This window comes from Salmo salar, chromosome ssa15, assembly GCF_905237065.1.
Source record: "Salmo salar chromosome ssa15, Ssal_v3.1, whole genome shotgun sequence".
Classification (NCBI taxonomy): Eukaryota; Metazoa; Chordata; class Actinopteri; order Salmoniformes; family Salmonidae; genus Salmo; species Salmo salar.
The window spans coordinates 17,418,311-17,431,999 of record NC_059456.1 but is presented as its reverse complement, the minus strand read 5'-3'; the positions used below and the strand labels follow the sequence as shown (position 1 = coordinate 17,431,999).

At 45.1% G+C, this 13,689-nt stretch overlaps 1 protein-coding gene across 3 annotated transcripts; it reads right to left on the bottom strand.

Annotated features, from left to right (window-relative positions):
* Positions 1-3,406: 3,406 nt before the first annotated feature.
* Positions 3,407-12,672, bottom strand: LOC106591125 (serine/threonine-protein kinase Sgk1). 3 transcript variants are annotated; one of them, XM_045695508.1, is made up of 10 exons: positions 12,410-12,672; positions 9,923-10,001; positions 9,316-9,394; positions 8,762-8,950; positions 8,169-8,300; positions 7,534-7,770; positions 6,965-7,060; positions 6,585-6,740; positions 6,071-6,160; positions 3,407-5,864 (listed from the first exon to the last, which is right to left on the bottom strand). In XM_045695508.1, exons 1-10 carry the CDS (start codon positions 12,570-12,572, stop codon positions 5,697-5,699), a joined length of 1,389 nt encoding a protein of 462 aa, XP_045551464.1. In that variant the 5' UTR covers positions 12,573-12,672; the 3' UTR covers positions 3,407-5,696. The 3 variants fall into 3 exon arrangements, with proteins under 3 accessions (XP_045551464.1, XP_045551466.1, XP_045551465.1); XM_045695510.1 differs by lacking the exon at positions 12,410-12,672 and adding an exon at positions 11,351-11,627; XM_045695509.1 differs by lacking the exon at positions 12,410-12,672 and adding an exon at positions 10,442-10,635.
* Positions 12,673-13,689: the final 1,017 nt, after the last annotated feature.

The window sequence follows — 13,689 nt, the reverse complement described above, 5'->3', positions numbered from 1 at the left end:
AGAAAAAAAAATGGAAAATGAATAATGGATCGGCGACTGCTAGAAGACCGGTGACGCCGAACACCACCCGAACAAGGAGAGGCATCAACTTCGGCCGAAGTCGTGACAGATATGTTATGGCTACTACGTGATACTAAAATGTTCCTGTGCACAGTCTAAAATTACTTACAGTACAAAGTCAAAAGTCAAAGTCAAAAGTTTGGACACACCTACTCCTTCCAGGGTTTTTCTTAATTTTTTTACTATTTTCTACATTGTAGAATAATAGTGAAGACATCAAAACTATGAAATAACACATATGGAATCATGTAGTAACCAAAAAAGTATTAAACAAATCAAAATAAATGTTAATGTTTGAGATTCTTCAAAGTAGCCACCCTTTGCCTTGATGACAGTTTTGGCTTTCTCTCAAGCCACCTCAACTGAGTGTACAAAACATTAAGAACACCTTCCTAATATTGAGTGAGGAATATGCAGTATGTTATCATTAGGCTGTATGTATTTTTTTTTATTTAGGCCCATTGTAAATGTGTATTATTGCAAAAATAAATAAAAATACACATTACTTTAAGCTCCCTATTCATTTGATAGAGGTAATGAAATGTCCATTGTTCAGCACAACAATTGATAAAAAAGGACCATGTTTTAAGAAAAAGTGATTCTGAGCTAATGTCAACATTACACAGGTAAGCTAACGGTTTCAGAAATCAGGAATGCAGACAGGCTCTGTAGACCTCTGTATCTATCAGAGCTGGACATCTACCTACACCACGTCCTGTATCTACTGACACCACCACATGTTGTTATGCTGGACCTCTACCTACACCACGTCCTGTATCTACTGACACCACCACATGTTGTTATGCTGGGTCTCTACCTACACCACGTCCTGTATCTACTGACACCACCACATGTTGTTATGCTGGACCTCTTCCTACACCACGTCCTGTATCTACTGACACCACCACATGTTGTTATGCTGGGCCTCTACCTACACCACGTCCTGTATCTACTGACACCACCACATGTTGTTATGCTGGGTCTCTACCTACACCACGTCATGTATCTACTGACACCACCACATGTTGTTATGCTGGGCCTCTATCTACACCACGTCCTGTATCTACTGACACCACCACATGTTGTTATGCTGGGTCTCTACCTACACCACGTCCTGTATCTACTGACACCACCACATGTTGTTATGCTGGACCTCTATCTACACCACGTCCTTTATCAACTGACACCACCACATGTTGTTATGCTGGGCCTCTACCTACACCACGTCCTGTATCTACTGACACCACCACATGTTGTTATGCTGGACCTCTATCTACACCACGTCCTGTATCAACTGACACCACCACATGTTGTTATGCTGTGCCTCTACCTACACCACGTCCTGTATCTACTGACACCACCATGTTGTTATGCTGGGCCTCTACCTACACCACGTCCTGTATCTACTGACACCACCACATGTTGTTATGCTGGACCTCTTCCTACACCACGTCCTGTATCTACTGACACCACCACATGTTGTTATGCTGGGCCTCTACCTACACCACGTCCTGTATCTACTGACACCACCACATGTTGTTATGCTGGGTCTCTACCTACACCACGTCCTGTATCTACTGACACCACCACATGTTGTTATGCTGGACCTCTACCTACACCACGTCCTGTATCTACTGACACCACCACATGTTGTTATGCTGGACCTCTACCTACACCACGTCCTGTATCTACTGACACCACCACATGTTGTTATGCTGGGCCTCTACCTACACCACGTCCTGTATCTACTGACACCACCACATGTTGTTATGCTGGGCCTCTATCTACACCACGTCCTGTATCTACTGACACCACCACATGTTGTTATGCTGGGCCTCTACCTACACCACGTCCTGTATCTACTGACACCACCACATGTTGTTATGCTGGGCCTCTATCTACACCACGTCCTGTATCAACTGACACCACCACATGTTGTTATGCTGTGCCTCTACCTACACCACGTCCTGTATCTACTGACACCACCATGTTGTTATGCTGGGCCTCTACCTACACCACGTCCTGTATCTACTGACACCACCACATGTTGTTATGCTGGACCTCTTCCTACACCACGTCCTGTATCTACTGACACCACCACATGTTGTTATGCTGGACCTCTTCCTACACCACGTCCTGTATCTACTGACACCACCACATGTTGTTATGCTGGGCCTCTACCTACACCACGTCCTGTATCTACTGACACCACCACATGTTGTTATGCTGGGCCTCTACCTAGACCACGTCCTGTATCTACTGACACCACCACATGTTGTTATGCTGGGCCTCTATGTCTATATGAGAGACTGAGTCCGACACACCACATCCTGTATCTACTGACCAAAAAATATGTCATGAAATATATTTATTGCTAAAATAATGGTTTAAGGAAATACAGGCAGCGACCACATTACTAGAAAACTGCTCACCCAATCAGCATGATGTTGCTGTAAGTATAAAAGCAAAGCTTACTTTCATATAATAAAAAAACGAAGCTTGAAAAGATAGTGGAATGGGGTAATGTCTTAGTGTGGGGTGGGAATAATGCATTACATTACCTTGCATGGGGTACAAATCACATTACTGTGGGAGTATGAATAATGCTGTTTGAGAAGGTTTTTGAATTCTAAGCAACCTGCCTACATTGTCTGAAGTACAAGAGAACAACATTACTACTGTAGTAGGTCAAAGCTGTGTGCTGTAAAACCTTGGTGGAGCATGGGTACGTAGGCATTGTGGTGCTGTAAAACCTTGGTGGAGCATGGGTGGAGTAGGCATTATGGTGCTGTAAAACCTTGGTAGAGCATGGGTGGAGTAGGCATTGTGGTGCTGTAAAACCTTGGTAGTATGGGTGGAATAGGCATTGTGGTGCTGTAAAACCTTGGTGGAGCATGGGTGGAATAGGCATTATGGTGCTGTAAAACCTTGGTAGAGCATGGGTGGAGTAGGCATTGTGGTGCTGTAAAACCTTGGTGGAGCATGGGTGGAGTAGGCATTGTGGTGCTGTAAAACCTTGGTAGAGCATGGGTGGAGAAGGCATTGTGGTGCTGTGAAACATTGGTGGAGCATGGGTGGAGAAGGCATTGTGGTGCTGTGAAACCATGGTAGAGCATGGGTGGAATAGGCATTGTGGTGCTGTAAAACCTTGGTATGGCATGGGTGGAGTAGGCATTGTGGTGCTGTAAAACCTTGGTGGAGCATGGGTGGAGTAGGCATCGTGGTGCTCATGTGAATTTCCTTTCTTTTCCGGCTTCAGATCAATGTCTACTTCTCCCTTAATAAAACTTCTCACATAAATATCTGTTCTTAGCTGCAGTGTAAACCAATGGCACCACTCATGATGTAACAACAGAAGAGTTTTTTTTATTGCAGACTGAACATTGTCACATAGAAGAACAAATCTAAACAATGTACAGTACATTTAACATGAATAGTTAAAATACATTATTTAAGCATACCTTTAGTTTCCTGTTAACATATATATTAAAACTAGTACACAAATAGACTCCACATATACAAACAAACTTAAATATAACGTTTAACCGTCGCATACAGTGATTATTAAAATGGAATGTTGAGTTCAGACAGCGTTGGAGCATTGTTACATCATCAAGAGGAGACAGGAAGACTAAAGGGAGTAGGGGGACCGTACGGATCTCAACACCACAACGCATTCTGTCCATCACACCTGGATCCCAAAGTGACAGAGCCCTGGTCAAAAGCAGTGCACTATATATGGCGAATAGGGTGCCATTTTGGGATGCGCTCCATGTCCTCTTTGTATCGGTCCAGGTTCTTTAAAACAGAACTTAGATACAGAACCGTAGATACTAGCAGCTTTGCTTTCTTCCTCACTACCGCCACAATCAATCAATCAATAAACCAATCATCATTAAATTAATAAATTAATCATCCTCTGAGTCCAGTTTCAGTCGACGTGATCCAGAGTGAAGAGACAACAGAACTTGTCGAGACGTTTCAGCGTGGAATCCCTGAGCAGGTCATGTCATGACAGACGAACCAATCAGGGACAACAGTGTGAAACTGCCTCATTCAGACACTCCCACTGACTACAAGACAACCAATCCTGTGTGAGGATGTCACAAGTGGTTCACTACGTAGGGAACAGGGTGCCATTTGGGACAGACCCATAGAGATTCACCCACAGCCATGAGCCGTCAGTGGGAGACAGGATGAGTCAGAATGGACGAGTGTGATGGAGAGAGAGGGGAGGAGGAAAGGGGGTTGTAGGGAGGAGGAAAGGGGGGGTGCATAAAGCTGCCTGAGACATGTGTAAAATAACCTCCACTCTGGGTTAGGATTTGGGAGGAGGGGGGTCTGAGGGGGGTACAAGTCCATCATGGAGAGGGAAGAGGTTGTGCGTTGTGAGTCAGAGGGAGGGACGAGGGGACAAGGGGGGTCTACAGGTGTGTACCTCCGTGACATGGGGAGTCCTTCCTAGTTAGTAAATTCATAGGAATGTCTATGATGTTTCCTATAGGTAACAGTCCATGGAGGTTTATAGCTTTATAGTTTATAGAGTCTATAGTTCTGGTCTATCATGAGTCTATAGGATGTCCTCTAGGGTTCTGGTCTATCATGAGTCTATAGGAGTCTATAGGATGTCCTCTAGGGGTCTGGCTTACAGGTATGATAGCCTACAGGTATGATGTCCTACAGGTATGATGTCCTACAGGTATGATGTCCTACAGGTATGATATCCTACAGGTATGATATCCTACAGGTATGATATACTACAGGTATGATGTACTACAGGTATGATACCTACAGGTATGATATCCTACAGGTATGATGTCCTACAGGTATGATATCCTACAGATATGATATCCTACAGGTATGATGTCCTACAGGTATGATGTCCTACAGGTATGATGTCCTACAGGTATGATGTCCTACAGGTATGATGTCCTACAGGTATGATGTCCTACAGGTATGATGTCCTACAGGTATGATGTCCTACAGGTATGATGTCCTACAGGTATGATATCCTACAGGTATGATGTCCTACAGGTATGATGTCCTACAGGTATGATATCCTACAGGTATGATGTCCTACAGGTATGATGTCCTACAGGTATGATGTCCTACAGGTATGATGTCCTACAGGTATGATATCCTACAGGTATGATATCCTACAGGTATGATGTCCTACAGGTATGATGTCCTACAGGTATGATGTCCTACAGGTATGATGTCCTACAGGTATGATATCCTACAGGTATGATATCCTACAGGTATGATGTCCTACAGGTATGATGTCCTACAGGTATGATGTCCTACAGGTATCATATCCTACAGGTATGATGTCCTACAGGTATGATGTCCTACAGGTATGATGTCCTACAGGTATGATGTCCTACAGGTATGATGTCCTACAGGTATGATGTCCTACAGGTATGATGTCCTACAGGTATGATATCCTACAGGTATGATATCCTACAGGTATGATGTCCTACAGGTATGATGTCCTACAGGTATGATATCCTACAGGTATGATGTCCTACAGGTATGATGTCCTACAGGTATGATGTCCTACAGGTATGATGTCCTACAGGTATGATGTCCTACAGGTATGATATCCTACAGGTATGATATCCTACAGGTATCATATCCTACAGGTATGAGTCCATAGAGGGTGCATAGCTGAATCCTAGGAAGGCCTCGGCTGCCTCCTTGATGCTGGCAGTGATGAGGGAGGAGTCAGGGGAACAGCCAATGGATGAGGGGACGGGCTCGTCTGTGAACTCCGTGTCAAAGTGGCGAAGGTCGTTAGGGCCCGTCTGGGGAGAGACAGAATGAACAAACTATTGAAGGGAACGTTCTGGAACGTGTCCTGTATGTTGTACTATTGAAGGGAACGTACCGGAACATGTCCTGTATGTTGTGCTATTGAAGGGAACGTTCTGGAACGTGTCCTGTATGTTGTACTATTGAAGGGAACGTTCTGGAAAGTGTCCTGTATGTTGTACTATTGAAGGGAACGTACCACGTTTGGGTTGAAAGGGGGGGTGAGCTTCTTAGCGGTCAGGTCATCCCAGTTGATGGGGGAGAAGAACATGTGGTTCTTGATCTCCTCCTGAGAGAGAGGAGACAGACAGACAGACAGACAGACAGACAGACAGACAGACAGACAGACAGACAGACAGACAGACAGACAGAGACAAAGACAGAGAGACAGTTAGAGGGAAAGTCTTAGATACATAATTACAAGGGTAATCTACACACACACTTCCTCTGTCTCACTCTCTCTATCTCTCCTTGTCCCTCTCTCTCTGTCTCACTCTCTCTATCTCTCCTTGTCCCTCTCTCTCTGTCTCTCTTTGTCCCTCTCTCTCTCACTGTCTCTCTCTCTTTGTCCCTCTCCTCTCTATCTCTCTTTGTCCCTCTCTCTCTCACTCTGTCTCTCTTTGTCCCTCTCTCTCTCACTCTGTCTCTCTGTCTCTCTGTCCCTCTCTCTCTCTCTCTCTCTCTCTCTGTTTCCCTCTCTCACAAACACTTACGAAGTCGTGGCTGTGTCCCAGTCGTTGCGTGCGGTCTTTCTGCAGCAGTCCCTCCAGTATGTGCTTGGCAGCGTTAGAGATGTTGGGTTTGAGCTGCAGTGGTTTGTTCAGGATGTTGTCGTACATCTCTGCTGTGTTACGACTATAGAACGGAGGCTGTGGAGAGGTAGAAGTTAGACTCTTGGTATTGCTATAACCATAAGGCAGACAATGGTACAATGGATTTAAACAAACGTATACAATGGCTTCTGATGAGGGAAGACAGTTGAAATAAACTCATAGGAGGCTTTTATAAGTTATATTCTTCAACAGTTAATGGCTTTATATCATGTTAACTTAAAAAGTCCCCTTTTTAAATTCCTAACGAGTTGTGTACTCACCAGGCCATACAGCATCTCATAAAGCACGGCTCCTAAACACCACCAGTCCACCGATCTGTCATACGGCTGCTTGTGTAACACCTCGGGAGCTAGGTACTATAGAGGGAGGGAGGGAGGGAGGGAGGGGAGGATGGGAGGGAGGGAGGGAGGGAGGGAGGGATGGGAGGATGGGAGGGATGGGAGGATGGGAGGGGGAGGGATGGGAGGGAGGGAGGAGGGGGAGGGATGGGAGGGAGGGAGGGAGGGAGGGAGGGAGGGAGGGAGGGAGGGAGGGAGGGAGGGAGGGAGGGAGGGAGGGAGGGAGGGAGGGAGGGAGGGAGGAGGGGGAGGGATGGGAGGGAGGGAGGGAGGGAGGGAGGGAGGGAGGGAGGGAGGGAGGGAGGGAGGGAGGGAGGGAGGGAGGGAGGGAGGGAGGGAGGGAGGGAGGGAGGGAGGGAGGAGGGGGGAGGAGGGGGAGGAGGGGAGGGAGGGAGAACATACTATAAGTTATTACATTGGCAATCATCACCAGCAAATACCCCAATTATACCCCAACAACAATCACCAAACATCCTCTGGCGGTTCCTCACCTCTGGTGTTCCACAGAACGTTGACGTGGTTCCGTTCTGTTCTATGTTCTCTTTGCAGAGGCCGAAGTCCGTGAGTATGATGTGTCCCTGAGAGTCCAGTAGAATATTCTCAGGCTTCAGGTCTCTGTACACGATGTTTAGAGAGTGGAGGTAGCCCAGGGCACTGGCGATCTCCGCTGTATAGAACCTGGCCCGAGGCTCTAAGAAACGCCGCTCCCTCTGGAGATGGTAGAACAACTGGAGGAGAAGAGAGAGAGGAGAGAGAGACAGAGAGAGAGGTTCAGATGTGATGATCTTTATTGTACAACTGAGGCACATACAGAGCTCCAATGCTGCATCCCCAGTATCATAGAAAAGATCAACTCCAGAGAGAGAGAGAGAGAGAGAGAGGGGAGAGAGAGAGAGGGGGGGGAGAGAGAGGGGGAGAGAGCTTCCTGAAGAGACCATATTTTATAATGTCCTCCCTCCTCTAACAATCACAGGAAATAAGTCCCATTACACAGGCACACACACTCTCACTCTCCCTCCCCTCCCTCCCTCACTCTCCTCTGTTAATATAGTCCAGCACAAAGTAGTCTGTTCCCCTCCCTCTCTGTCCCCCCCCTTCCTCCCTCCATATCAGTGTCTCTCCTCACCTCTCCTCCGTTAATGTAGTCCAGTATAAAGTAGAGTTTATCAGCGGTCTGGAAGGAGTAGTGTAGGCCCACTAGGAAGGGGTGTTTAATGTTCTTCAACAGGACGTTCCTCTCAGACATGATGTGCTTCTCCTGGAGGTCAACAAAGGATCAGGGTTAGAGGTTATAGGTCTGTCTGTCTGTCTGTCTGTCTGTCTGTCTGTCTGTCTGTCTGTCTGTCTGTCTGTCTGTGTGTGCGTATGTGTGTGTGCGTATGTGTCTATGTGTGTATGTGTGTGTGTCTATGTGTGCGTGTGCGTATGTGTGTGTGTGTGTGTGTGTGTGTGTGCATACTTATGTTTCTATGTGTGTGCATTTGTGTGTGTGTGTGTGTGTGCGTGTGTGTGTGTATATGTGTGTGTGTGTGTATATGTGTGTGTGTGTGTGTGTGTATATGTGTGTGTGTGTGTGTGTGTGTGTGTGTGTGTGTGTGTGTGTGTGTGTGTGTGTGTGTATGTGTGTGTGTGTGTGTGTGTGTGTGTGTGTGTGTGTGTGTGTGTGTGTGTGTGTGTGTGTGTGTGTGTGTGTGTGTGTGTGTGTGTGTTTCCAGGTACCTCTTTCTTCTTCAGGATGGCCTTCTTCTGCAGCACCTTAACAGCGTAGAACTGGTCGTCTGTTCGGTGCCTGGCTAGGAGGACCTTCCCGAAGCTGCCCTTCCCTATCACCTTCAGGAAGTGGAAGTCACTGGGCTTGGCTGTGGGGTTGGAGGACGGGCCCAGGTTCATCTGCTGGGAGGGACTGGGCTGTAGAGGAGAGGGGAGTTACAGATATCTTATGTAAATACACCCTAAACAACAGTAGTATTGGACTATGTGATGCCACAGATTACGTGTGTGACTGCACACGTCACACACGTCAACATACACACGTCACACGTCAACATACACACAGGACACACACACGTTGACACACACACGTCAACATACACACAGGACACACACACGTCGACACACACACAGGACACACACACGTCGACATACACACAGGACACCAGCAAACAAACATGCACATTGGTCTATGTTTCCAAATCAAGATGTTGCATATTATATAATGCGGGACTGTACATGTACACCATGTACACACAGTTAAAACACACATTTGTACTTACAGGAGGAGAGGGGTTTGCGTTCATTAGCTCAGCCTCCTGCTGTTGGGGAGCCAAGTTGACGATGGACTGAACCTCAGGACTGGAGAGAGAGAGGAGAGAGAGAGAGAGAGAGAGAGAGGGGGAAGAGAGAGAGGGGGGGAGAGAGAGAGAGAGAGAGAGGGGGAAGAGAGAGAGAGAGAGAAGGGGGGAGAAGGGAGGAAGAGAGAGAGAGAAAGAGAGAGGGAGAGAGAAAGAGAGAGAGGGGGGAAGAAAGAGAGAGAGAGAGAGAGAGAGAGAGAGAGAGAGAGAGAGAGAGAGAGAGAGAGAGAGAGAGAGAGAGAGAGAGAGAGAGAGAGAGAGAGAGGGGGGAGAGAGAATTTAGATATAGCCTTATTCAATATACAATCCTAATGAAAATCCTTAATTAAGCAAAACAGATACAAATATGGAACAAATATGCATAAATCATCATTCATGAAGGTCAATGAATTACATGATCATTATATTACATTACACTGTAGTTACCTGATCATTATATTACATTACACTGTAGTTACATAATCATTATATTACATTACACAGTAATATAGGTTTCCATTTGTCTCTGAGTCAGGTCATAGTTACTCACTGTTTGCAGGTGTAGGAGTTGCTCGTTGCCAGCCTCTGAATAAAGTCGTTCAGCCCCATTCTTCTCTGTTTCATAAAAGCTGCAAGAAAGAACACCAAAAGAGAAGGGGAAAACATGAAAAAGATGGAAAACCCACAGGAAAAGATGGAAAACCCACAGTAAAAGATGGAAAATCCACAGTAAAGGTGGAAAACCCACAGTAAAAGATGGAAAATCCACAGTAAAGGTGGAAAACCCACAGTAAAGGTGGAAAACCCACAGTAAAAGTGGAAAACCCACAGTAAAAGGTGGAAAATCCACAGAAAAAGTGTAATACCCACAGTAAAAGATGGAACATTCACAGTAAAAGATGGAAAACCCACAGTAAAAGTGGAAAACCCACAGTAAAAGATGGAAAATTCACAGTAAAAGTGGAAAACCCACAGTAAAAGATGGAAAATTCACAGTAAAAGTGTAAACCCCACAGTAAAAGACGGAAAACCCGCAGTAAATTATATTCTCTCTCTCTGGTAATCCTACCAGTGAGTAAAGCTCCTAGTCCTCCTGGTTTGGAATAGGTCACCAACACAGACCAGTCTCTCTCTTTTATTATTGTCATGGTTACAGGCTATAATCTGTCTGTTGAAATCCCTGGGTTTAAACTCCTGCTCTGTGCTAGTTCAGAGCAACACTGTCCTGTAAGGGCCTTGTGTTGGACTCCTTCTATAGCACAGGAAAGAGAGGAGGGACTTCACAAGGACGCGTCTTGACGTCGAGGCCCACCGGGTGGGTGTTGTGCCGCGTTAACACGCCAGTGGGAAACAGACAACTCGAAAAATGTCATACTTTGCTGATTCGTTGAACGTGTCACCTGTTTAACTACAATCAGTTAGCAAGTCGGACATGTCAGAGTTTCCTAGTTTCCGACTGGGTCATGAACGCGGCATTAAACATGCGTTTCGCGCGGTGGACGGTGACGTTGCTTATTAATAACAAGTCCGCGTTTCAAGATACGAGGCGTTTTTCGTTCAAACGGACGGTCGATATCTACCGCGCCCCCAAAAGGTCGGCATATAGGCATCAGAGTACAGAGTAAAGAAATATAATGCGGAGGAGAAAAAGTCCTACGTCCATATCCGGCTGAAAGAACGATGTACTATTGTGCAACTTGCAAACAAGAGTTGCAGGAATTTTCCAAAGCACCGGCATCATCTGTGTTGAGATATTTCAATGGTCATTGTAGACACAGAGAAAACAATATATTTAGAGTTAATATAAAACCAAAGAGATATATTCTAATGCCATCCAAATGTGCTGCCAAATACAACTAACTTCATTTTATCTTATTAATAAAAAATATCCTTACACCACGATAACATAAGCTACAGTAACCTGGTACGCTAAACAAATGAAAAGTGGATCGCGTCCACGTTTACATCCCAGACTTACCTGTGTGTTTAAGTGTGAATAATGAAAAGTGTCTCTGGACACACAGGGAAACGGAAGAGACAGAATGACCAGGAAGGAACCTGTAGCCTGTATCATGGAGCTGCCCGGTGTATCAGTCAGAAAATAAAGTGATATCCTTTCTTCTGGTCACATTAACTTCACTCTCTGGACAATAATTCTTCATTAAACGTGGATAAAAGTGGTTCCCGGTGACGCATGTTCCCTGATATAGCCGATAAAGACTAGGGAGGAGCGGCGGTAGCGGAGCGGGTTGGGAGGGGGGGGGGGGGGGGGCGGCCAGGTGCCAAGAAAAGCCGCTGGAAAAATACAAGCTGAAGGGTTTCTCTCCTACATTCAGCTCACGAACCCAACGGGAAAGGGCAAAGAAAGAGAAAAAACGTCGGGTGTCAAATAAATAGGACATTGATTGTTCTGGGTCTCGGCCTCAAACACAAAACAGCAACATTGTGATGATATAACAACTAAGTAATGAAATGTGATGAACCGGGTCTTTGTTTTGAGGAGGGACAGCGTGCTATGCACATTTATTTACATAACGGTGTCTCGTCTCAGTTTGTGAAGGTTACATAAGGATTTCACCTGGTTCATTTACTTTCCTCGGTCATGTCTTCAATCCTAGGCCAGGGCAGAGCCACAGAAAGTTTATCCTTCAGATTAAAGCTTAAAAACAGTCATTTCGAGTGACATTGAAGAGACAATATCACTCAGCTGGAATAGATGTCCTGCTACCTTTGCCTAACAGCTGCTCACATATACAACAACACGCATCTTTTTAAAAAAATAGATTCTCGGGTCAGAAGTATTCGATTAATCCACAATCAATCGATGTACATGTTAATACCCAAGTTAATAAAACAATAGTGTATCCAGGACAGAGATATAGCATAGAGGTCATAGTAACAGCAACACTATCCCAGATGTTAGCAGAAACGTTCCGTAAAAAAAGTCAAATAGACTATTAAAAATCCATCGCTAGTCCTTATCAATAGACCAAGGCAATTCAATCAATCAAATCACTTTTCCTTTTCCGACACCAACCTTTTAGTTCAGTAGTGGTCCTCATCTTATCATGTTGCCAATTTCCCTCAGAGCAGATCAGAGCAACGGACTGACTCAACAAGTAGAGGTGGGAAAGAAGGACACTTTTCACAGCGTCGACAGCGTATATAAGACCTCTTATCAGCTCCACATTATTTAACATGGATAACAAACGGTGTTAAAACCGGGTCACCGTAGCCTACAAACCCCCGGCAGATGGCGATATTGAGTTGTTTCATCTTAACATCCAAAGGGAATGTAGGCATATACAAGCATCTATACACTGGTGTCCTCCGTGGACGGTTCGTACATAAAACGTTCTCCGTTCAGGCTACAAAGGCGTTGATTTACATATTTTTATTTTATTTTTTTATTTTTAATCCCAGCCCCCGTCCCCGCAGGAGGCCTTTTGCTAGGCCGTCATTGTAAATAAGAATTAGTTCTTAACTGACCTAGTTAAATAAAGGCAAAAAAAATAAAACATTCTAAATTACTCCTTAACTCGATTTAATGTGGAGAATATGAACAATAACGGAGAAAATATTTACATTTACATTTTAGTCATTTAGCAGACGCTCTTATCCAGAGCGACTTACAGTAGTGAATGCATACATTTCATACATTTTTTCCCCCGTATGCATCCTTTCTTTATGAAGCATCGTTTACCACCACCATGCTAGTGGTTAAAGCTACTTAATGATATTGTGTACAGCACAACCCAATGCTTAAACTACAGTAACATAATTATGCCATGACTTGACATTTTAATTATGCCATGTGGTGCCAAATCTTAGCAATCAGTCAAACTCTTGCGAAAATGAAACTAGAACTTAAGTTTAGGCATTCATTCCGAATAGCTAAGGTTCGGGTTAACTCTGTAAGGTCTGTAAAGTCCATGGAGAATAAGAGCCCCTCCTCCCAGCTGCCCACTGCACTGAGGCTAGGAAACACTGTCACTGCCGATAAGCCCACTATAATTATATATATAATATAAAGAGCTGCAAAATCTGGACCCCTACAAATCAGCCGTGCTAGACAATCTGGACCCTCTCTTTCTAAAATTATCTGCTGAAATTGTTGCAACCCCTATTACTAGCCTGTTCAACCTCTCTTTCGTATCGTCTGAGATGCACAAAGATTGTTAAGCTGCCGCGGTCATCCCCCTCTTCAAAGGGGGGGGGGGACACTCCAGACCCAAACTGCTACAGACCTATATCTATCCTACCCTGCCTTTCTAAGGTCTTTGAAAACCAAGTTAACAGACAGATCACCGACCATTT